Source organism: Aphelocoma coerulescens, unplaced genomic scaffold, assembly GCF_041296385.1.
Source record: "Aphelocoma coerulescens isolate FSJ_1873_10779 unplaced genomic scaffold, UR_Acoe_1.0 HiC_scaffold_60, whole genome shotgun sequence".
Lineage (NCBI taxonomy): Eukaryota > Metazoa > Chordata > Aves > Passeriformes > Corvidae > Aphelocoma > Aphelocoma coerulescens.
In genome coordinates, this window is record NW_027183949.1 from 613,085 (window position 1) to 638,438 (window position 25,354).

At 53.6% G+C, this 25,354-nt stretch overlaps 1 protein-coding gene across 1 annotated transcript; it reads left to right on the forward strand.

Annotated features, from left to right (window-relative positions):
• Positions 1-13,649: 13,649 nt before the first annotated feature.
• On the forward strand, positions 13,650-14,599 carry LOC138102040 (olfactory receptor 14J1-like). The gene has a single exon (XM_068999796.1). It carries the CDS (start codon positions 13,667-13,669, stop codon positions 14,597-14,599), a length of 933 nt encoding a protein of 310 aa, XP_068855897.1. The 5' UTR covers positions 13,650-13,666.
• Positions 14,600-25,354: the final 10,755 nt, after the last annotated feature.

Below are 25,354 nucleotides of genomic sequence, written 5' to 3' on the forward strand. Positions count from 1 at the left end.
CTGTCAAGGGAAAAACACCAATCGCCTTGAACCAGGGGGGTGGGCTGTGGGCGGACTGTGGGCGGAGCAAAAGCTATAAAAGGAAAAAGAAAGACACGTGTCTCATTCTCCCATCCTCTCCAGCTTGCTAAGGCAGTGCTGGAGAAGCCTACCCCTTTCTAGGGGCTTTTTAGAAATAGATTTCTTTTTGACCAGCCTAAACTGCAAGTTTATTTTTTTCTCTACCTGAGGTTCAGAGCTGTCTTAAGCCTAAAGTTCCTGAATCCCTGCGCTCCTGGGGCATATCTCTCGAGCCATCTGGATCCCAAATTTTTATATTTTGTTAGTTTTTTGCAATTTTTCAATTTTTTTTTTTTTTTAATAAATTGTTTTAATTTCTACAAAGAGTTGTCTCATTCCTCACACTGGGGGTTCTGTCTCACCCTCGCTGGAACCCGAGGAGTTGGTGGCTCTGTGTGTGTGTCTTTCTATAGATTGTCTGTCTTTCTAATCCTCTTTAACTGGAACATTTTTGGCTAGCTTAACATCCTGAGGGTTTAAAGGTTTCTCAGTTAATTGGGTAAGTTAATGAATTTAACACTACGATCCATGTTTTATGTTGAATTGGATGTTTTATTAAATGCTTTGCCAAAGTTCCTTGATTGTCTGTATTTGCCAGTAAGATTTTGTGTCATTTTGGCCTGTTGAGAATATCTGGTTGGTGTTTCCCTGTGCACCAAACTCGAGTAAAGGAGCCTTTGGTTACCCCAGCATTTGGGTGTTCTGGGGTGTTACAGCCCCTCAGTGTCACACCGGCCCCTCGGTTCCATGGGGATCTGGAGGGTCACACAGGTTTGTGGCATTTGTCCTTCCTCCCCCTCACATCCCACTGCCCCACAAACAGCCCCGGGACAGGCCCTGCTGGGCCAGGCCTGGGCTCAGGGCTGGGCCTTTCTGCTTCCTCCAGCCAGCCCAGGGCTTTCTCAGCATTGCAGTTCCCTGCTCAGAGCCTTTGGCTCCCTGCAATCCTGGCACAGCTCAAGGCTCTGCTCTCACGAGTCCCTGGGGAGGCTTTGGCAGTCCCTGCCCTCAGTGGGGCCATTGATGCTCCAAGGGACTTGGAGTTTGGCTTCTGACTCCTTGAGCAGCTTCTTCATCCTTCTCTCAGTGCCTGAGGGTCCTGGGCTCAGCCCCAAATCCAGCGTGGGGCTCATTCAAATGCAGAAAGCCCTCAGGAGCTCTTTCTCTTCCTTCAGTTGTCTTCAAGTCTCCAGGGCTTGTGCAGCTGATTGGAGTCAGTTTGGAGTTCTGTTAAGGAGGGAGATTTCAAAGAGCACCTCATGATTTTGGTTTTTAATCATCGGATTTTTGGTTTTTTACTTTCCAGCTCAGAGAAGAGGTGACGGAAGCATTCCCCAAGTGATCTTGGTGCTGAATGTCTCCTTAGGAGGTCTGGGCATGGAGAAGAACGAGCCCCTTGTGGGCTGACCCTGTTTGGACAACCTGCTCCTCACCCCAACCTCACCATGTCTGACATCGCCCACCTGGCACTGACATCCCAAAATAGCCAAAAATATTTATGTCATTTATTCTTTATTAATATTTTTATTAATAAATGAATTTGTTCTACTTATTTCTTATTTGTAATAATAATAATATTGTTTTATTCTTATGACCAAATTTATATATTTAGATAAAAAAATCTATACATTTTTAGCAACCAAAGAAAGTAATGTTCATTGGTTCGAAGTAACACATTCTCCTTCATTCATTAATTAGCCTCTACTGATTATTGATTTCTCCCTCTTTATACTAATTAGCGCTATGTTTAGTATTTTTGTCATGGTTTTGATCATCTTTTTCTCACACGGGGTCCACGGGGGCACTTCAGGTTCCACAGAGATAATTGTGGGACACATTTGGGGCGGTTTTGAGTCTGGGAAGGGAATTTAGGGGGAACTTGGGGGTCGAGTGGGAAATGGTGGGGCAACTTAGGGATCCTGAGGTACAGTTTGGGATCCGAGGGATCACTTGGGGGTCCAGGGAGGCGCTTGGAAGTCAGGGAGAGGAATTTGGGGGCCCTTCGGGGTCCGGGGAGGACTTTGGGGGCTGTGACGGGGCTCTGAGGGCCGCGGGGGATGACGGGACTTGTAGGCGCGGGTAGAACAAACGCAAGGGCGCTGCGGGGCATCATGGGAGTTGAAGGCGCGGCTCCAATGGCGCTCTGGGGGGCGCCAGGCATGACGGGAGCTGAAGTCCCAGACGTTGCTGACCTGAGGCGCTTGGGGGTCCCGGGAGCCACTTGTGGGTGCGAGCGGCCACTTGGGGTCCTCAGGGGGCACCTGCGGGGACTCCATGGGGTCGGAAAGCCCTTGGGGGGCGCTGGGGGAGCTGCAATGGGTCTGTTTGGGGATCGGAACATGACGGGAGTTGTAGGGGCGGAACTGGGTTATGTCGGCAGCCGAAGGTCGCGGGGCATGAGGGAGATGGAGGCCCGGCTGGAATGACGCGCTACGGCGCGCAGAGCGCCACGGGAGATGAAGTCCCGGCTACAATAAAACCCTAACGGTGCCGTGGTGCATGACGGGAGCTGTAGTCCCGAAATGGTCTCTAATGCGGCACTCCCGGGTGTCCGGGAGCCACTGATGGGTCCGAGCGGCCACTTCTGGTCCTCAGGGGGTACCGGGGGGACCTTGTGGGGTCGGGGAGCCCTTGGAAGCGGCTGGAGAGCGCTAACACGGCTCTGTGGGGCCGCGCGGCATGACGGGAGTTGTAGGAGCGGAACTGGGTTATGGGGGGCTCCGGGGCCGCGGGGGACGATGGGAGATGAAGTCCAAAGTCTAATGACGCCCACTCGGGTGCGGGGCATGACGGGAGATGAAGTCCCGGCTGTAATTGGACTCCATGGGTCCCGCGGTGCATGATGGAAGCTGTAGTCCCAAAGCTCGTTCTAACGGGCCATTTGGGGGTCCGAGTGGCCACTTTGGGGCCTCAGGGTGGAACCTGGGGGGAACTTTTGAGGTCGAGAAGAACTTGGGAGCAACTGGGAGGCTTTAACGTGGCTGCTTTGGTGCGCAGGGCATGATGGGAGTTGTAGGCGTGTAACTGTGAAATGATGGGCTCTGTGGCCGTGGGGCAGGACGGGAGATGGAGGCCTGGATATAAGGCTCGATGGGGCCTTTAAAATAGGAATGGATATTTCTTAGAAGCTCTTTGAAATGTTTCTCCATAACTGGAGAAGGAAACCTTCCTAATGAACTGCACCAGAGCAGAGGGAAATCAAGGCAGAGCCAGGGTTTGTCAGCACTTGCTTGATCCTAATGAGCCCCGTGGTGCGTTTGGGGCTGAGCCCTTGAAGCTCAGGGCCTGAGAGGAGATTGCACAAACCTTTCCAGGAGTCCAAGGCAGAAGAAACACCCAAAGTGTCTCAAAGCATTGATGGGTCCCACTGAGGTCCATCCCCAACACAGGCTCCTCAGGGACTCCTTGGAGGAGAGAATTGGAGGCCAGGATTGCACAAACCCCTCAGAGACTCCATGTGGAAAGGAAAATCCAAAGTACCTTAAACCCCTTGATTATCTCGGAGCATTAATGAGCCCCACTGAGTGTCAATACAAAGCCTCTCAAGGGACTCGTTAAAGTAGATGATTGGAGGCTCTGATTGCACAAAGCTCTCAGGGACTCAGTGTCAAAGGGAAGGACTTCATTAAACCCTGAGTATCTCCAAGCATTAATGAGCCCCACTGAGTGTTGTTACTGACAGAGACTCTCCAGGGACTCATTACAGCAGATCATTGGAGGCCAGGATTGCACAAAGCTCTCAGGGACTCCAAGGCAAAGCCAGACCCAGAGTCCTTTGAAAAGCCTGCAGTCCCTGGGAGCATTCAGGAGCCCCCCAGGGCCATTCCTGACCAAGGCTCCCCAGGGACTGGTCCCAGCAGATCCCTGAGGCCAGGAGTGCAGGGAGGCAGAGGCTCTGTGCAGGCAGCTCAGCTGCTGAGCAAAGCCTGGGCTGGGTGGGGCAGCAGAAAGGCCAAGGCCTGAGCCCCAGCCCCGGGGAAGGCAGATCCTGTCCCTCCCGCCTTGCTCAGGGCTCTGCCGGGGGCACTGGGATGTGGGGGGATGCTGAGGGCAGGACAAGGGGCTGACAGTGCCCAGCCTTGCTGGGGCTGTGCCAGGAGGCCCCAGGGCCTCAGCACAAGGTGTCTCCTCACAGCCCTTGGTGGCAGAGTCGAGCAAATGAATTGTACAATCAAAGTGCAGCTGGGTAAAATATGTCAGGAACCCTCCTTGACCTGGGTCCGAGCCTGCCCTGTTGCTCTGCTTCAAAGCAGAATTCACCCGTGGGGCACCAGCAAAATCAGCCCCTGTGAGCTGCTCTGTGGCCAGCCCTACCAAGGGCCACATTCCAGGAAACACACACATAAAAGGAGGGGTTGGTTTGAATAATTCCCTCATTTCTCTCAGTAAAACCTTACAGGATTTGCAGCGGGCAGTGGAGATCTCCAGACTGATGGGATTGGACACACCAGGGCACGAATTCCAACCAGGAGATTGGGTCTGCTTGAAAGGCTGGGGAGCTGCCCCGCTCCAGCCAAAGGGGAAGGGACCTTTCCAAGTGCTGTTGAGAACTTCTTCCAATGCACAGCTCAAGATGGCACCTCCTGGGGATCTGAAGAAATCTGGACCAAAATTAACTCATGGCTCCTCAGCTGGACTTGGTTAAAACATCTGTTTATAATGGTCACCACAATAATTGCTGAATGGTTTTAGCATCAGGATTCAGTGCTGCAGCTGCTGTAATGCCTTCAGCTATAAAATGAGATAGAGATGCTGAGAGACCAGTGCCCACGAGGAACTGAGTCTCAGGCAAAGGGGGGACTTGATGAGGGCAGGAGAACAGAGCAGCCCTGGAGAAAGAGATAAAGGATGTAACTGAGGCAAAGAGAAGTCCCACAAAACACAAGCAGGATGTCAGCTCAGCTCTGCAAGGCTGCCAAAGCAGGAGTTATGCAAAGCAACGACAGTGCCCTTACTGAAAAGCGGGGTCGAGGAACAGCCCCCTGAAAAGGACAGCGGGGGTTGAAGACAAGCCCCAGAGAACCATAAGGACTCTGCATGAGGGGTGCAATTATGTCAAATAAAGTAATACAGATGCATCAAGTGAGCAGGGATAGCTCATGAATATGTAATCCGTGTGTGGGATGAAAACTCTGCTCACCCGACCCTCAGGGCACTCGAATGGAGGAAGTGTCCTCTGAGTGCCAAATGCTGCAATGAAGAATGGCTGCTTTCTAACACTCAAACTGTGTTAGAAAGTTTCTGTCTGGCTGGTTTCGGTGTCAGTTCCATGAGGCCCTAAAGTGTCACAACGGCCCCTTGATTCCATGGGGTTCTGCAGTGTCACAGTGGACTTTTGGTCCACGAGGCCCCGCAGTGTCACCCTGGGGCAGGAGGCCAGGGGGGTTCGTTCCCCACACGCTGCAGCTCCCTGGGCCAGCTGGCACCGACACCTTCTCCCAGGCCAGCGCTCCCAGGCACAGCCAGGGCCGTGCCACACTGAGCTCCCTGCAAAGCACGGCGGCGGCTGCGAGGCCAGAGCCCGAGTCACAGGCAGTTTGCCACTCTTTGTGTCTCTGTTGGACCAAGAAATGTCCCCTTGTGGGTGCCCCTTTCCTGCAGTCACTGCAGTACTGGGACCATACACGGGGCTCTGAGCGACAGCAATGGCCAGCGCTGCACCTCTGCTCTGACTCGGGGCTGGTGGGAAATGCTCGGGGGGGTGGCTGGAACGATGGAAAAAGGACAATTGGCAGCGCAGAGGGAAACCCACCTGGGCTGCTGGACTGGGGCAAGACATCGCTGCCCGGGCAGAGAAGTTGGCTGTGAAAGTCCCTCCTGTGGATGCTCAGGTACCCAAGGGTTGGGCCCTGAAGAGCAGCGGAACAAAGGACAGGGGGATGGGGCTGTGAGGGTTAAAGTGTCTCAGGTGGGTCTGGAGTGGCCACACAAGGGTGAGTTATTTCTGGCTCCATGGGCCCAGGACACCTCAGGCCATCAGGGCAGAGATGCAACCTCCAGATGGGCTCGTGAGCGAGGGTGGATTTAACCATGGACACCATCTCCAGGTTATCCATGAGTGTGAAACGTGTGCTGAGATCAAGCAGGGCCAGGCGGGTACAGCCCCTGTGGTTACCCAGAGGTTATTCTCTATCCCCTCAGTTGCCAGGGTGGGGGGAAGGGAGTCTCTCTCCCAGGGGAAGGGGCTCCTTCCAGTCGAGTCAGAGCGGTGCAGGGAGCGGGGGGGTAACGCCGCTTCCGAGCTGGTGGCAGTGGTCAGGGTGGCAGGCAGGGCTGCAGTCGGGTTGGGTCGAGCTTTGTGAGGAGCATTTTTCAAGTGAATCACTCTCTTTCGTACACTTTCATTTGAATATTGTTGCTGTCATGGTTAATTTTCTTATCTCATTGCTATTTCCCGTAAATTTTTCTGATCTCAACCCACAATCTTTGCCTTTTTGTGTCCAGTTCTCCTCTCCATCTCATCACAAGGGTTCAAGGAAAGGGAGAAGCAAACAGCAGTAGCGTGGTTTGGAGAGTGTCAGTGGGAGCACTGAACTTGGGAGTCTCATTCCTAAACCATGACAGACCCATTTGGTGAGTCTTTCACACAGATGTTGGAACTCAATCTGAATGACTTTTAAGCACTTGGGTTTTGATTGGTTCTTCCAAAAACATGGCAATTGTTGTCCTAGAACTGGAAATCTTTTCATTGTTACGGAAATATTGAGGATTAGGTCAGGTTAAAATGCCAGTGTGGTGTATTGTAGATACAAAAATGCTGCTAGCAAGGATTTTCTTGCTATTTTCTAAGTCCGTGAGAGACTTTTCTCTCTCACAGAAGAGGTAGCAGAGTTATGTAAACACTCAAGCCACCTGCAGCCTTGAAAAGTCTTGTTTATGGTATAGTAGAAAAATATTTTGACAGTGGATGTTTTAGGATTTTAGCCAATCACCCCCAAGGGGTGGCTGATCCTTTGTCAAATTAGACTATGAAGAAAAAAGTCCATAAAAGAGTTTGTAAAATAATTAAATAAATCAATCTTGCTGCACAATTCCTGCCTGCTGGATCTTCTCTCCTCCTCCTCCCTATGGCTGCGGGACACGGTGATATACCATAGGAACCAGGCCTGTGGTAATACATCCTCTGCTTCATATTAAAATGAGATCATTAGTCTTTCACACATGCGCAGTTTCTCTTTTGAATTGGGTCGGTGGTCTCCAATAGAGTCAGTGGTCCTGAAAGATGAAGTCAGGAATGTCTTCCTCACATTGACCTTTTTCCCTTCTTGCTGTTGGCAGGCCTTCATGACCTCTTTTTGCAGCCCAAGATCTCCTACTTTTGATTAATTATTATGAAACCCAGGAGCTGTTCTTAGTTCTATTGGTTTCAGTTAGTTTCAGTTTGTTTTGATGACAGTTCTTTTATTCTGTTTCCTCCTACAAACAAAACTTAAAACCAAAATATAATGGCAAATAATACATCACTTAGCTCCAGCTTAGGCATCTACTAATCATTCACTTGTTTCTCTACTCTATAACTTAATTATAAAAATTTCTTCTAACCCCTGGTTAGAATTTAAACCTTTTAGAACCTTGACTTAGTGACACCGTGGGGAATCATGGAATCAAGGAGCCCATTGTGACAATACGGATCCAAGGAGACCATGATGACACCATGGAACCTCCTGGAACCAAGGGTCCATTGTGAGACAGCAGGGCCTGTGGAACCAGGGAGCCATTGTGACACTGTGGGCCTCAGTGGAAAAAAGGACATTGTTGATTGTAATGAAGCTCATGGAAACTATGGGACATTGTGACACTGCAGAACCTCATGGAGCCAAGGACACCACATGGAGGAACCTTATGGAACCAAGGGGCCATTTTCACACTACAGAACCAAGGAGATCATTGTTGACGGTACAAACCTCATGGAACAAGGGGCCATTGTTATACAGCGAGGCCTCATGGAACCAAGGGTCCATTGTGACACTGCAGGGCCCTGTGGAACCAAATATTCATTGTGACACAGCGGGGCTGCTTGTAACCAATTGCGACACTGCGGATCCAAGAGACCACGGTGACCCTACGGCACTTCATGGAACCAAGGGGCTGTTGTGACACACCAAGGCCTCGTGGAACCAAGGAGAGCATTGTGGCAGAGCAGAACCAAGGAGGCCATTTGGACAGTATGGACCCTAAGGGAACCAAGGCTCCATTGTTCTACAGCAGGGCCTCCTGAAAGCAAGGAGCCATTGTGAAACTGTGGGGCATCATGGAGTCAAGGGCACCACTGCTACTGAAATCTGCTGGAGAGAAACCTTCTCACACAGTTTGGAGGATTTGAAAGCAGCTATTCTTTATTACAGCATGGTGGTCCCTCGGGTGATCCTTCATGCATTGGAGTGCACTGAGCATGGAGTGAACAGAGTTTATATCAGACACACTGATTCCATATTCATTAGCTATCCCCACTTCCTTTGACTTTATTGGACATCGTTGTAGCCCTTATCACAAGTCCTATCTATTTCTCCAAGGCTGTGCTGTTCTGTCCTACTGTCCTTGATAAGAGTTAATGTTGTTCTGTCCTACTGTCCTTGTCACAGTGCTCACCCCACATGAGGGGTGTCTGCAATCCCCCCCAGCCAATGGGCTTGGGGTGGGCAAGTGTTCCCAAGGGAACAGGGATGGGACAGCTGGGCTGGACTGGCCCAAGGGATGTTCCATTCCGTGTCACACCATGATCAGCAAGAAACTGAGACAAGCAGGAGGTGGAGGGCATTAATTTCTTTTTTAAGACATTTTTCATTCAAACAGCACCTACACATACAGAACCCTCTCCTGCCACAAGGTGGTTGAACATTTTCCGCTGATTGGAGATTTCCTGTGCATTTGCTTTGCTTCTGTTTGTGGCTGGTTGATGCTTTTTGTGGTTGGTTTGTTTGTGGGGTTTTTGTGTTGTTGTGGGTGGGATTTGCTTTGGTATTTCTGGTTGGCTTTTGTTTCTTGTCCCTATTGATCTGCCTTTCTTCTGATGCATATGTTTTTTCTCCCCTTCTTTGTGGCTTGGTTGGCACCTGATGGCAAGACAAATTTATCCAACTCAGTCCTCTTGCCCAATTATGTTTTGCAGTCACCATTAACTAGATGAGTTTGGTCACAGACTCCCTGCAACTTGGCAGCATCCACAAAGGAGCTGAAAGTGCGTTTCATCCCATTGTAGAGAGAATAGAAATGTTCTCCAGTGGTGGTCAAGGGCTGGCCACTGAGGGATGGCACCAGGGAGTGGCTGCCAAGAGGACTCTGTACCATGGCTGACATTTGACCCTCATTGTTCAGCCCAATTCCCACCCACCCCATGTTCCACTTCTTCAGCCCAGCTCCCACCAACCTGGCTCTGAGGAGACCCCAGCAGACCCTGGCACAGGCCTGGCTGGAGTCTGGGCACACAACATGCCCTTCTTTTCCCTCCCACAGGGCTTCTGCAATCCCTGCCTTGTCCTGCCAGTGCCTGGAATGGCTGCAGGAGCATTTGCCACATGCCCTTCCCTGCTGAGCCTGACCAGTCTGGGACTCTCCCAACACCTGGAGGAGAAGGCCAGTTCTTTCCCATAGGAAGGAAAGCACAGAGCCCTGGTGTTTCTGGGGCAGATGAGAGGCAACAAGCAGAGGCCAAGGCCAGCCAGAGCTGTCTGTCCTGGCAGCTTTTGTCTGGGAGAAACCCTTGCATATAGGCAATTTTGGAGGAGAAGTACCAGTTTTGGCCATGGGTGCCTGGACGGGAGGGACGGTTCTGTCCTATAGGAAGGAAAGCCCAGAGCCCCAGTGTGTGAAGGCAGGTGAGAGCCAGCTCTCAGGAAGCCAAGGGAAGCCAGACTTGTTGGTAATGGCAGCTTTTGTGTGGGAGCAATCCCTGGATATAAGGAATTTTGGAGGCAGAATCCCATTTCGGCCATGGGCACCTGGATGACAAGGACGGCTCTTTTCCCTTTGAAGGAAAGCCCAGAGCCCCAGTGTTTCAGGGGCACATGAAAGAGACCCTTGCCATGCCAAGGTCAATTGGAGCAGTCAGGCCAGGCCAACCACACCTGTTACCTGTTCCCTCGGATCCACGGGGCCCCGCAGTGTCACAATGTTGGTGTCATATTGGGTCCTTGGTTCCATGAGGCCCCGCTGTGTCACACTGGCCCCTTGTTTCCATGGGACCCCACGGTGTCCCAATGGTCCCCCTTGCTTCCATGAGTCCTTGCAGTGTCACAGGGGTCTCCTTGGTACCGCAGTATCACATTGGACTCTTGGTTCCATGGGGATTCACAATGATAGAAGGGTCTCCTTGGTTCCACAACATCCTGCAAAACCTCTGATTGAACGAGGCCTTGAAGTGTCATAATGGTCTTCAGAACTCCATGAAGCCCCGCAATATCACAATGGACCTTTGATTCCATGAGTCCCCACACCGTTACATGAATCCTTAGTTCCATGGGGCCCTGTAGTGTCACAATGCTCTCCTTGGTTCCATGGTGCCACACAGTGACACAACGGCTCCTTGGCCCGAGGAGGTCTCATAGTGTCACAATGGTTCCCTGCTTCCGTGAGGCCTTGTAGTGTCACAATGGACTCCTTGGTTCCATGGGGCTGCAAAGTGTCACAATGGCCCCATGGTTCAATGGGGCCTGTGGTGTCACAACAGTCTCTGTGATTCCATAAGGCCCTGCAGTGTCACAGTAGACCATTGGTTCCATGAGACCCCACAGTGTCACAAGGGCCCCTTGGTTCCATTGAGCCCCACAGTGTCACTATGGTCACCTTGGTTCCACAAGGCCCTGAAGTGCCACAAGGGTCCTTTGGTTTCACAAGGCCTCAAAGTGTCAAAATGGCCCTTTGGTTTCATGAGGCCCCACTGGGCCACAATGGACCCTTGGTTCAATGATGCCCCATAGTGTCACTGTTGTCCCCTTGATTCCATGAGGCCCTGCCGTGCTATAATGGCCCCTTGGTTATAGGAGGCCCTGCAGTGTCACAATGGCCCCTTGGTTCCAGTGGGTCCAAAAGTGTCATAATGGTCTCCATTGTTCCATGAAGCCCCACAATGTCACTGTGGTCCCCTTGGTTCCACAGGGCCCACAGTGTCACAATGGACCCTTGGTTCCATGAGGTTCCTCAGTCACAAGGGTCTCCTTGGATCTGCAGAGTCACAATGGCCCCTTGGTTCCATGTGGCCACTCCATGTGTCACAGTGGCTCATGGTTCCATGAGCGTTCATACTGTCAACAACGATCTCCTTGGTTCCACAGTGCCACCATGGATCCTTGGATCTGCACTATGACAATGGACCATTGGTTCCATGGGGTCCCACAGTGTCACTGTTGACTCCTTGGTTCTGTGAGTCCTCGCTGTCACCAAATCTCCGAAATATCAGCATAAGACTCCTTAACACTAATTTGGTGTTAAAGAGAGCATCATTTATTCAGGCCTGAGCTCCAGCAGGGGATAACTCCTAACCTTACGTGGACACGTGACTCTACAAGTGTGTTGCTCACATCCAGTCGCTACATGCGTATTACAATTCACCCATTTCCTTAAAACCCACCCCAAGTTCCCACATTCAGTCCTTGTTTTTTCTATCCCTGCACCATTGAGCCAGATGTCTTCTTCTTCTCTTCCAACCGCCCCTGCTGGGAAAGCAGCCCCTGCATGCCTTGTTCCTCTGCTAAAAGTTCACAGACACGGTAAAAATGGAATGAAGCCTTTTGGTATCAAGCCCAAGGCTTTGTGTGCCAAGGCAGAGGCAGGCAGGACGCAGAGCTGCCAGCAAAGGAAGGGGCCAGCCAGGTGGGGCAGCCGGGGGGATGAGGACAGCCTGCAGGGACAGAGGCGCAGGGCAGGGACAGCGTGGCACAGCCTGGGCTGCAGAGGGCAGAGGGATGGGCAGCAGCTGCAAGGCCCTGACAGAGCCAACTTGTGCAGCACTTGGGCCACGGCTGCTGTCCCTGGCCCTGAGGCCAGCAGGAGACAAGTGACCCTTGCAGCCCTGGGGCCTCAGTGCCTCCTTGTCCCTGCTCAGCAGCCTGGCAGGGGCTGCCCCATGGTGCTGCCCTTGGCACTGCCCATCCCCACATCCCAGTGCCCCGGCAAGAGCCCTGAGCACTGAGGGAGGGACAGGATCTGCCTTGCCAGGGGCTGGGGCTCAGGCCTTGGCCCTTTGCATTCCTCAAACACATCCAGCTTTGCTCAGCACCAGAGACACCTTTCCCTTGCTTGTCCCCCCCTGTCATCACTGCCTGCAGTGTTCTACTCTGACTGGAACCTGGGGACACTTTCTCAGGCCTGTCCCTCAGTGGGACCCATTAAAACTTCAAGAAACTTTGGAGTTTGACTGTAACTTTGAATTCCTGAGAGGTTTCTTCCTCTCCCTCTCAGGGACTGATGTTCAGAGCCTCAGCACCAAAGCCCCAAGAGGATCATTACAGTCCTTGTGCTGTGTCTGTGCTGCTGAGCTGGGCCGGGCTCCTGGCACAGAGGCAGCTCCTGGCAAGCGGCAGCGCTGCAGAGAGACAGCTCTGGCCACGAGCAGCTCCTGGGCACAGCCCAGCAGGGCTGGGCCACTGCCTGCAGCCAGCCCGGGCACAGCACAGAGGCACAGAGAGCTTCAGTCAGGCAGGGCTGGGAAGATGCTGAGAAGTGACTGCGCGAGAATCATGGCCAGCCCTTGACACAGGAAGCCTCTGGCTGCAGGACAAGGCAGCTGCAGCTCCTGCAGTGATCTCCTCAAGCTGCAACATCCCAATGCCTACAGATTCTGTAAGTCCATTTTCTGCTTATCTCCTGGCTACAGCAGCCAGGGGTGCCCAGGGCTGTCCTGCAGAGCAGGGTCCTGCAGCCCATGGCGCTGAGCTGGGGCAGGGACACTGCTGCCTGCCAGGGGCAGCTCTCAGCCGGCCCGGGGAGCTGCTCTCAGTGCTGGGGGACAAGGTGTGGGTGGAAGGAGGCAGCTGGTCAGGCTTGGAAGTGTCCTTCTTGTGTGGTGGGGATGCTGCATTGCTCAGGACTGCTCCCAGCAGGACATTTAACTCCAGGGTATTCCCTAGTAGATTATACAGGGAGCACAGCAAGTCAGGGAAGGCATAAAAGGGACGAATCCTGATTTTTTAATCTACTGCTCTGGGTTGCCTGGAAGGGAAAATGCACATGGGTATTCATCTCTCAGTTCAGGCTGAGAAAAATCCAAACAATTTTCTCTGAGATCTGAAGAAACCGGGCAGTGACAGAAATCAGCACAGGGTCCCTTCCAGGCAGCATCAGCATCGCTTTTCCAGCCTCCTCAGGGGTGCTCTGACTTTGCCATCAGAGCCTGCAGAGCCAGAGCTGCCCCTGGGCAGTGCCCTGGGCTGGGAGGGGTCTGCAGGGCAGAGCTGAGCCCCCAGGGCCGGGCTGGGCTCTGGCAGCACTGGCAGGGCCCAGGCCTGGGCACAGGGAGCAGCTGCTGGCAGGGACAGCCCCAGGCAGCAGAGCCCTGGGCAGGCAGTGGGGGGAAAGTGCCACCAAGCTGGGCTGGGATATTGAAAGTCCTCTGCAAAGCCAACTATTCCATGATTACTTTTCCACAGATGCCCATGGCCAGAGGCAGCAAATGTCCAACAGCAGCTCCATCAGCCACTTCCTCCTGCTGGCATTGGCAGACACGCGGCAGCTGCAGCTCCTGCACTTCTGCCTCTTCCTGGGCATCTCCCTGGCTGCCCTCCTGGCCAACGGCCTCATCATCAGCGCCGTAGCCTGCGGCCAGCACCTGCACAGCCCCATGTTCTTCTTCCTGCTCAACCTGGCCCTCACCGACCTGGGCTCCATCTGCACCACTGTCCCCAAGGCCATGCACAATTCCCTCTGGGGCACCAGCCACATCTCCTACTCAGCATGTGCTGCTCAGGTGTTTCTCTTTCTGTTCTTCATCTCAGCAGAGTTTTCCCTCCTCACCATCATGTGCTACGACCGCTACGTGTCCATCTGCAAACCCCTGCACTACGGGACCCTCCTGGGCAGCAGAGCTTGTGCCCACATGGCAGCAGCTGCCTGGGCCAGTGCCTTTCTCTATGCTCTGCTGCACACGGCCAATACATTTTCCCTGCCCCTGTGCCAGGGCAATGCCCTGGGCCAGTTCTTCTGTGAAATCCCACACATCCTCAAGCTCTCCTGCTCACACTCCAGCCTCCGGGAGCTTGGGCTCATTTGGGTTAGTTTATCCTTAGCCTTTGGGTGTTTTTTGTTCATGGTTTTCTCCTATGTGCAGATCTTCAGGGCCGTGCTGAGGATCCCCTCTGAGCAGGGACGGCACAAAGCCTTTTCCACGTGCCTCCCTCACCTGGCCGTGCTCTCCCTGCTTATCTGCACTGCCTTTTTTGCCTACCTGAAGCCCCCCTCCATCTCCTCCCCATCCCTGGATCTGGCCCTGTCACTTCTGTACTCGGTGGTGCCTCCAGCCCTGAACCCCCTCATCTACAGCCTCAGGAACCAGGAGCTCAAGGCTGCAGTGTGGGCACTGATGGCTGGACCATTTAAGAAACATTAAACTGGTTTCCAATTTCTGCAAATCACTTGTAATAAAACTCGTCTTTGATAGTTCTTGTTGGTTTGGTTCTTTGGTTGGTTATCTTTTCTGTCTTCAGTAATTTATTGTTTTCCAAAAAGCAAGGGCAATATTTCTTCCGTTTCTCATTTTGTTTCTCTCCACCTTGGCTGTGGCCCCAGACTGTGTCAATGAGGAGCTGTGCTCTCGCTGCCTTTAAATGAACTCAAGGATCTGCCAGCAAAGTTTCCAGCAGAGATGCCCCTTTAGTTGCCTTCTGTGGAGCTGCAGCAGCAATGTCTGTGTGCAGAGCTGGGGGCAGATCAGGGGGGCACAGCAGCTGTGCCCAGGAGCAGCAGCCCTTGGTGCTGCCAGTGCTGCTCCCGTGCCACTGCCCCGCTGCCCTCCTGCCCCTGGTGTTGCTGCAGGGCCTGAGTGCTCTGGGGCTCGCTCCCAGCCCTGGGGTGGCAGTGCCGGGGCTGCAGCAGGGACAGGCCATGGGCACTGCTGGGCCAGCGCTGACGCCTCAGGGCAGGGCCTGGGGGCTCCAGGCTCCTTGCCCAGGCTCTCTCAAGAGCACGCCCAGGCCAGTGCTCAGCAGAGAAAACCCCCGTGAGCAGCCCCAGGGTGGCCGTGGGCAGGGTGGGGGCAACCAGCATGGCTGGTGCTCTGCAGGGTCCCTGGGGGAGCCGGGAAGGAGCAGCAGAGCAGGGGCTGATCCATCCCCCCTGCGCTGGACACCCCAGGGCAGCGTCCCAGAGCGGCCTCATGCACCTGCCAGCAACATCCCCCCTCTGCAGCCCTGGCCTCTCCCCAGCTCAGAGAGGGGCTGGATCCTTGCAGGCACACCCACGGCAGGACTGGCTCAGGAGCCCCTGTTTGCACTGCACAGCCCAGGCGTGAGCACCCCACGGTCTTGGTGTGGGGAGATGAACCTGAGTGAGCACAAATGCCATCAGCCCCTGGGGGCCAGCAAGGGCTGGGGGACGGCAGGGAAACCTCTCAGCTTTGTCGTGGCCTCTCAAGTCAGCCAGAAAGTTTGTTCCCATCAGCTCTGAGTTTCCTGTCCCACTGCAGACGTTGCTGCTCAGAGCCAGGGCTGCCTGGCAGCCACCCCCAAACAGCCCTGAGCATTTCCTCTGCTTCACCTTTGCTTTCTTTCCTCTTTCCTGCTCCACATTTCTTGCTCTTGCCCATCCCTGTCCCCTCCCCTGCAAACAGCCCAGCCCTGGTTGCCCTTTCCTCTCTGGCCCCACTCCCCATTTCAGTTCCTGCCTTGGCACCACGGGAACGTCCCTTGGGGAGCAGGATCATCCTACAAGTGCTGCAGGAATTGTCTGCAGGGCCCTGCAGTGCCTCGAGCTGTTCCCTTGCCAGAGGCACCAGAGGCCAGGGGGGCACATCTGGGCTCCTGTGTCTGGGTGTGGGGCTCCCTGTTGTGGGGCAGTGAGGAGGAGCTGCAGAGGCTCTGCAGGACTGACAGGATGGGCTTTGGGGCGCGTGTGGAGAAGCTGAGGGACAGGGGCTCCTTCTGAAGAGGAGGCCCAGGGCTCATCCTGCAGCTGCTTCCAGGGTGGTTTCAGAGAATCACAGAATCAACCAGGCTGGAAAAGACCTTGGACATCATCAAGCCCAAGCCGTGCCCTGACACCTCCTTGTCTCCCCTGAGCCTCCTCTTCTCCAGGATAAACAACCCCAGCTCCCTCAGCCGCTCCTCACAGCACTTGTGTTCCAGACCCCTCACCAGCCTTGTTGCCCTTCTCTGGACACGCTCCAGCCCCTCAATGTCCTTCCTAATTTGGGGGCCCAGAACTGGACACAGCACTCGAGGTGAGGCCTCAGCAGTGCCCAGTACAGGGGAAGAATCCCTGCCCTGGTCCTGCTGGCCACTCCATTCCTGATCCAGGCCAGGAGCCATTGGCCTTCTTGGCCACGTGGGCACACTGCTGGCTCATGTCCAGCCTGCTGTCCATCAGTGCCCCCAGGTCCCTTTCTGCCTGGCCGCTGTCCAGCCACTCTGTCCCCAGCCTGTAGCGCTGCAGGGGTTGTTGTGGCCAAAGTGCAGGAGCTGGCACTTGGTCTTGTTGAACCTCCCATGGTTGGATTTGGGCCCTGGATCCAGCCTGTGCAGGTCCCTGTGCAGAGCCCTCCTACCCTCCAGCAGATCCACACTCGCACCCAGCTTGGTGTCATCTGCAGATTTGCTGGTGCTGGACTCAATGCCCTCATCCAGATCATCAGTGACGACACTGAAATCCACGCTTGGGGAGCTCATCCAGCAGCTCCCTCATCCCCCTAGGATGGATCCCATCTGCTCCCAGAGACACCTGTGAGCATCTGAGGGGCTCAGCAGTCACCAGCTGCTTCCTCCTGGATTACAGGGGCTGTTCTGCTCCCTGTCCCCATCTACCAGCCCAGGAGGCCACTTGTCCTGAGGATGACCTGTCTTAATGCTGAAAAGTGAGGCAAAGAAGGGGTTAAGTAGCTCAGCCTTTTCCTCATCTTTAGTTACTAAATTCCCTCCCCCATCTAACAGAGAATGCAGGTTCTCCTTGCCCTTCCTTTTGCCATTAATGTGTTTATGAAAATATTTTTATTGTCCTTCACAGAAGTGGCCAGATTGAGTTCTAACTGGGCTTTTGCCTCTCTAAGTTTTTTCCTCCATGACCTAAAAACTCCCTTAAACATTTCCTGAGACACCTGACCCTCCTTCCAAAGGTGATGCACCCTCTTTTTTCCCTCATGTCATAGGTTAGCCAGCATAGTCCCGGAAGGGATATCCTTGCTAAGGGGTGCTTACAGTTTCCTCTGGGACCTGATAGAACCTATCAGCTGGCCAGTTTGAATATCGACAATTCTTTGAGCCACTTAAAGTTGTGACCGCCTCTGTGATCCACACTTAAGAATTGACAAACTCCCCCCCAAGCTCTCTCTCGTTTCCGGCGCTGGCACAGGTGGCTGCAGGCCCCGTGTGGGGGCTAGCAGGCCCGGCCAGGCCCTGCTTGGGCCAGGCCGTGCTGGGCCACGGCCAGCCTGGAGCCATGGGCCTGTTCCAGCCATGGAACCCCCCCCCACTGCCTTGCCGTGGGTGACCGGAGCAGCTCGGCTCTCCCCCCCCTCCACTGCGGCCGAGATTCAGCAAAGCGGCACCTCTGTCCGGCAGAGGTCAGTGACCAACAGCGATAAGCCACATTCCAGCTGCAAGGCCGAGGTGAGATTAACCCTTTTATTGCTGTGAAGAGCTGAAAACCTGAGGGAAGAGAGAGAGGAGATGCTTAAAGCTGAAAGTCTGTTGTGAAGCTATGATATATCAGAGTATCCCGTTGTAATTTCATGAAGATATGGGGGGTGGAGTGTTCAATTCGTAAGCAATAGGCAGATGCTGACACAGCTGTAAAACTCTCTTAAATATTTCCTGAGATACCTGACCCTCCTTCCAAAGGTGATGCACCCTCTTTTTTTTCCCTGAGTGCCTTCAAAAGCTCCTTGCCCATCCAGGCTGTTTGTTTTCCTCCTTGGCTCATCTTTCGGCACACAGGGACAGTCTGTTCCTGCGCCTTCAAGATTTCTGTTTTGAAGCTCTTCCATCTTTCCTGGAGCCCTTTGTTTTTAAGGGCTGCTTCCCAAGGAACTCTCCGAATAAGTCTCTTGAATAGGCCAAAGTCTGCTGTGGCTTTTGTCGAGGTGGACAGAACAGCACACACTTGTTGTAATCCAAAGTCATAGAAGTTTTGATTTTCTCTCCTGCTGTTCTTATACCTCTTCACAATGGCTGTGGCCTGTTGAGATTGGCTGCTTAGCAAACAATGCCAAGGCTGTCTAACAAGCAATGACCATTCAGGCAGTAAAACAATCAGCTCTACAAGCAAAGGTAGAGCTGCTACATATTATCCACAAGCTCTTCCTTGTACACTCTCAATGTCCCATTACAAGAACAGCCTCTCCTTGTGTCCAGAACATCTTCTCTCACTGATTATCTTCTTGGCCTTCTCTGTGGCTTTCACTGAAGCTCCAAATCTTCACTGTCATATTGTCATGGGTATATTCTGACTGTCTTTAGGTCTAATTCTGTGAGGCCCCAGTCCAGCTGTCAGCCTCATCACCCCAGCAGTGAGATTTGTGTCCCCTGGCTGTGGCTGCTGTCCCTCGCACTCAGGCCCATGAGCAGACACCAGTTCCTGCCAGCCCCAGGGCTTGTGGCCTCCTCCCACTGCCCCCAGAGCTTTGGAGGGCTCCTGCTGCTCTCCTGCCCTCCCCATCCCACACCCCACATCCCACTGCTGCGGGACAGCCACCAGCATCCTGTGAGGCCACCGATGCCCATGGCCAGGGGATGGGGTCAGGGCTTGGCTGTGCTGCTTGGCCAAGCCCAGGCAGGGCTTTCACAGCCACATCCCAGAGCCCATTTCCCACCTGGAGCCGGGGCTGCCTCTGAGTTCTGCTTCCCCAGCCCCAGGGACGCTCTCCTTGTCTGCTCATTGCCCCCATGCTCTCTTGGCAGCCATGGCCTCAGTGGGGCTGCTGACATCCTCAGCAACTTGGAGGTTGCTGCTCAATTTTCCTTCTGCAGAGGCTTCTTCAGCCTTCAGCTCTTCAGGTCAGGAATTCAGTGCCAAAGGATCATTAACATTCAAAACACCCTAACAAGAAAACCCCCCAGGAATCATTGAGGTCTTCAATTCTTTTGTGGTAAATCAGAGCGATTCCGGAAGTGTTTTCAAAGTGAACATATTATTTTAAAAAATTAATGAAATACTATCTTTTTCCCAGTTTATTCTTTTCTTGTTTATACATTAACAATTCAGAACACCCTAACAGGAGAAGCCCCTGGGAATCATTTCTGCCTTCAGTTCTTTTGTGGTTAATTAGACAGATTTCAGAAGTCTATTCCAAGTGAATATACTGTGTTAACAATACAAGGAGAAATGATTTCTCTTCTGTGCCCTGTTTACCTTCTTCCTGTTATACACTGATATCGGGGATCTCCAGCTGATATTGATCCTGGCTCCTCCTAATGCAGTCTGAATAGATCTGAACATCAAGGCCCTTTATGGCTGACAATCAATCACACTTTGTCCCTACCCCCACCCCACCATTTCCCTCATCCAACCCCTGGCATTCAGAGCAGCCTCGTGCAAATCTGAGCTTCCTGCACTCCCACTGAGGGACAGGACTGAGAAAGTGTCCCCAGGTTCCAGTCAGAGCAGAACACTGCAGGCAGTGATGACAGGGGGGGACAAGCAAGGGAAAGGTGTCTCTGGTGCTGAGCAAAGCTGGATGTGTTTGAGGAATGCAAAGGGCCAAGGCCTGAGCCCCAGCCCCTGGCAAGGCAGATCCTGTCCCTCCCTCAGTGCTCAGGGCTCTTGCCGGGGCACTGGGATGTGGGGATGGGCAGTGCCCAGGGCAGCACCATGGGGCGGCCCCTGCCAGGCTGCTGAGCAGGGACAAGGAGGCACTGAGGCCCCAGGGCTGCAAGGGTCACTTGTCTCCTGCTGGCCTCAGGGCCAGGGACAGCAGCCGTGGCCCAAGTGCTGCACAAGTTGGCTCTGTCAGGGCCTTGCAGCTGCTGCCCATCCCTCTGCCCTCTCCAGCCCAGGCTGTGCCACGCTGTCCCTGCCCTGCGCCTCTGTCCCTGCAGGCTGTCCTCATCCCCCCGGCTGCCCCACCTGGCTGGCCCCTTCCTTTGCTGGCAGCTCTGCGTCCTGCCTGCCTCTGCCTTGGCACACAAAGCCTTGGGCTGCTCCAGACTCCTTCTGGGGGACCTGTTGCACCCCAGCCCCTCCCTGGGACAGAAATTCCTTTCTCCTCCAGTCCAGCCTGGGCCTCCCCAGCTGCCCTTGGCATTAATTCTTTCTTTCTCCAGCTGTTCTCTACTGTGCCAAAAGGATCCACCTTCTCTCAAACTGCCCTTCGAGCCCTCCCAGGGCTCTCCTCTGCTCTCCTCAGGCTCCACTCCACTGAGCACAGAGCTCCTGTGTCCCTATATAGTGGTCCTGTGCAAGTGGCCTCCAAACCCCACCCTGGCAGATCTCTGGGCCCTCTCCTGGGTGTTGCCAATGAAAACATTTTGCTCATAGTCTCAGAAAATCCCCAGAGGCCAGGGCCAGCCAGACCTGTCTGCAATGGCAGCTTTTGTCTGGAAGCAATCCTTGGATAGATGGGAATTGGGAGGTAGGATATCAATTTTGGTCATGGACACCTGGATGAGAAGGACGGTTCTTTTCCACTGGAAGGAAAGCACGGAGCCCCAGTGTTTGGTGGTAGATGAGAGGCAGCCCTCGGGAGGCCAAACCAGCCACACTTGTCTGCCCTGGAAGTTTCTGCTGGGAGCAATCCTTGGCTCTGTGGGATTTTGGAGGCCAAATCCTATTTCATCCATGGGCACCTTGATGAGAAGGATGGTTCTTTTCCGTAGGAGGGAAAGCACAGAGCCCTGGTGTTTCAGGGGCACATGAGAGGTGACCACCAGAGGCCAAGGCCAGCCAGAGCTGTCTGTCCTGGCAGCTTTTGTCTGGGAGAAACCCTTGCACACAGGGAATTTCTGTAAGGGCAGTACCAGTTCTGGCCATGGACAGCAGAAAAAAGGACAGTTCTTTTCCACAGGAAGGAAAGCACGGAGCCCCAGTGCTTCAGGGGCAGATGAGGGGCAGTCACCAGAGGCCAAGGCCAGCCAGATTAGATGGTACTGGCAGATTTTGTCAGGGAGTGACCCTTGGATATAGGGAATTTTAGAGGCAGAATACCAATTTCGGACACGGACCCCTGGAGGAGAAGGACGGTTCTTTTCCATAGGAAGGAAAGCACGGAACACCGGTGTTTCAGGGGCAGATGAAAGGCGGCCATCAGAGGCCAAGGCCGGCCACACCTCTGTCGTGGTACATTTTGTCTGAAAGCAACCCTTGGAGATAGGGAATTTTGGAGGTGGAATCCCAAATTCGGCCATTTCTGTGTAGATAAGTCTTTTCCATAGGAAGGAAAGCACCGAGCCCCAGTGTTTCAAAAGCAGGTGAGCGGCAGCTCCCAAGAGGCCAAGGGCAGCCAGAGCTGTCTGTCCTGGCAGCTTTCACTTGGGAGGAATCCTTGGACACACGGAATATTGGAGTGGAATCCCAATTTTGGCCATGGGTGCCTGGTCGAGATGGACGGTTTTTCCCATAGGAAAGAAAAGCACAAAGTCCAAGTGTTTTGGAAGAAGATGAGAGGTGGCCACCCATAGGCCAAGCCAGCCAGACCTGTCTCTCCTGGCACTCTTCCTCTGGGGAAAATCCTGGGATATAGGGAATTTTGGAGGTGGAATCTCAGTTCTGGCCATGGGCACCTGGTCAGGAAGAAGAATTCTTTTCGTTAGGAAGGAAAGCACGGAGCCCCGGTGTTTCAAAGGCAGATGAGAGCCAGCCCTCAGGAAGCCAAGGCCAGCCAGACCTGTCAGTCCTGGCAGCTTTTGTCTGGGAGCTATCCTTGGATATAGGGAATTCTGGAGGCAGATTCCCAGTTTGGCCATGGGTGCCTGGACATGAAAGGTGCTTTCTTCCCATAGGAAAGAACAGCACATGGTCCCGGTGTTTCAAAGGCAGATGAGAGGTGGCCCCCAGGTGGCCAAGCCAGCCAGAGCTGTCTGTCCTGGCAGATTTCATCTGGGAACAATCTTTGCATATAAGGAAATTTGGAGGAGGAATCCCAGTTTTGTCCATGGACACCTGGAGGAGAAGGACGGTTCTTTCCCATAGGAAGGAAAGCCCAGAGCCCCAGTGCTTCAGGGGCAGATCAGCAGTGGCCCTCGAAATGCCAAGGTCGGATGGACCTGTCAGGTGGCCCCTGGAAAACCAGGGGCCCAGCCAGACCTGTTCCATGTTCCCTTGGTTCCATGGGGCCCCACAGTGTCACAACGGCCCCTTGGTTCCATGGGGCCTCACAATGTCCCAATGGCCCCTTGGTTCCACAGAGCCCTGAAGTGTCCCAGTGGCCCCTTGGTTCCACAAAGCCCTGAAGTGTCCCAATGGCTCCTTGGTTCCATGGGCCCAACAGGGTCACCGCGGCTCCTTGGTTCCTTGGCCCCACAGTTTGATCACTGACCCTCGGTTCCACAGCGCCCCTGAGTTTCACAAAGCTCTCCTTGATTCCACGAGGCACCAGAGTGTCCCAATGGTCTCTTTGGTTCCATGAGGTTCCACAGTGTCACCATGGTGTCCCTGGCTCTGCAGTGTCACAATGGCCCCCTGGTTCCATGAGCTTCCGTGCTGTCAACAACGGTTCCTTTGTTCCACCAAGGCCTTGATGTGTCGCAGTGGCCCCTTGGTTCCGTGAGGTTCCGCAGTGTCACCATGGTCGCTGCCAGAGCCTGGATGAGATCAATGTCAGGAGACATCTGGGGATGAGCTGTCAATCAGGAACATATGGGGGGGGGGGTGGCTAACCCAGCCATGATTGGCCAAGCTGTCAGTCAATCAATCAATCAATCAATCAATCACACAATAGTTGGTGCTAACCCAGCCCCTGATTGGGTGACCAACCAGAAGTCCCATCTGGGGGAGGCCCACGAAGGCCCAGGGACTTAAAAGATGCAGCAGGAGCTCAGTCCCTGCTCTGGGCCCTGCCTTTTTCTGGGGTTTCTGTCTCACCCTCGCTGGAACCCGAGGAGTTGGTGGCTCTGTGTGTGTGTCTTTCTATAGATTGTCTGTCTTTCTGTCTCTCTCTCTTTCTTCTCTTCCTAATCCTCTTTACCTGGAACATTTTTGGCTAACTTAACATCCTAAGGGTTTAAAGGTTTCTAGGTTAATTGGGTAAGTTAATGAAGTTAACGCTACAATCAGTGTTTTATGTTTCATTGGATGTTGTATTAAATGCTTTGCCAAAGTTCCTTGTTTTTTCTGTATTTTGCCAGTAAGATTTTGTGTCATTTTGGCCTGTTGAGAATATCTGGTTGGTGTTTCCCTGTGCACCAAACTCGAGTAAAGGAGCCTTTGGTTACCCCAGCATTTGGGTGTTCTGGGGTGTTACAGCCCCTCAGTGTCACACCGGCCCCTCGGTTCCATGGGGATCTGGAGGGTGACACAGGTTTGTGGCATTTGTCCTTCCTCCCCCTCACATCCCACTGCCCCACAAACAGCCCCGAGCCAGCCGGGAGGGACAGGCCCTGCTGGGCCAGGCCTGGGCTCAGGGCTGGGCCTTTCTGCTTCCTCCAGCCAGCCCAGGGCTTTCTCAGCATTGCAGTTCCCTGCTCAGAGCCTTTGGCTCCCTGCAATCCTGGCACAGCTCAAGGCTCTGCTCTCACGAGTCCCTGGGGAGGCTTTGGCAGTCCCTGCCCTCAGTGGGGCCATTGATGCTCCAAGGGACTTGGAGTTTGGCTTCTGACTCCTTGAGCAGCTTCTTCATCCTTCTCTCAGTGCCTGAGGGTCCTGGGCTCAGCCCCAAATCCAGCGTGGGCTCATTCAAATACAGAAAGCCCTCAGGAGCTCTTTCTCTTCCTTCAGTTGTCTTCAAGTCTCCAGGGCTTGTGCAGCTGATTGGAGTCAGTTTGGAGTTCTGTTAAGGAGGGAGACTACAAAGAGCACCTCATGATTTCGGTTTTTAATCATCGGATTTTTGGTTTTTTACTTTCCAGCTCGGAGAAGAGGTGACGGAAGCATTCCCCAAGTGATCTTGGTGCTGAATGTCTCCTTAGGAGGTCTGGGCATGGAGAAGAACGAGCCCCTTGTGGGCTGACCCTGTTTGGACAACCTGCTCCTCACCCCAACCTCACCATGTCTGACATCGCCCACCTGGCACTGACATCCCAAAATAGCCAAAAATATTTATGTCATTTATTCTTTATTAATATTTTTATTAATAAATGAATTTGTTCTACTTATTTCTTATTTGTAATAATAATAATATTGTTTTATTCTTATGACCAAATTTATATATTTAGATAAAAAAATCTATACATTTTTAGCAACCAAAGAAAGTAATGTTCATTGGTTCGAAGTAACACATTTCCCTTCATTCATTAATTAGCCTCTACTGATTATTGATTTCTCCCTCTTTATACTAATTTGCGCTATGTTTAGTATCTTTGTCATGGTTTTGATCATCTTTTTCTCACACGGGGTCCACGGGGGCACTTCAGGTTCCACAGAGATAATTGTGGGACACATTTGGGGCGGTTTTGAGTCTGGGAAGGGAATTTAGGGGGAACTTGGGGGTCGAGTGGGAAATGGTGGGGCAACTGAGGGATCCTGAGGTGCAGTTTGGGGTCCGGAGGATCGCTTGGGGGTCCAGGGAGGCGCTTGGAAGTCAGGGAGAGGAATTTGGGGGCCCTTCGGGGTCCGGGGAGGACTTTGGGGGCTGTGACGGGGCTCTGAGGGCCGCGGGGGATGACGGGACTTGTAGGCGCGGGTAGAACAAACGCAAGGGCGCTGCGGGGCATCATGGGAGTTGAAGGCGCGGCTCCAATGGCGCTCTGGGAAGCGCCAGGCATGACGGGAGATGAAGTCCCGGCTGCAGTAGCGCTCTATGAGCGCCGCGGAGCATGACGGGAGCTGAAGTCCCAGACGTTGCTGACCTGCGGCGCTTGGGGGTCCCGGGAGCCACTTGTGGGTGCGAGCGGCCACTTCGGGTCCTCAGGGGGCACCTGCGGGGAATCCATGGGGTCGGAAAGCCCTTGGGGGGCGCTGGGGGAGCTGCAATGGGTCTGTTTGGGGATCGGAACATGACGGGAGTTGTAGGGGCGGAACTGGGTTATGTCGGCAGCCGAAGGTCGCGGGGCATGAGGGAGATGGA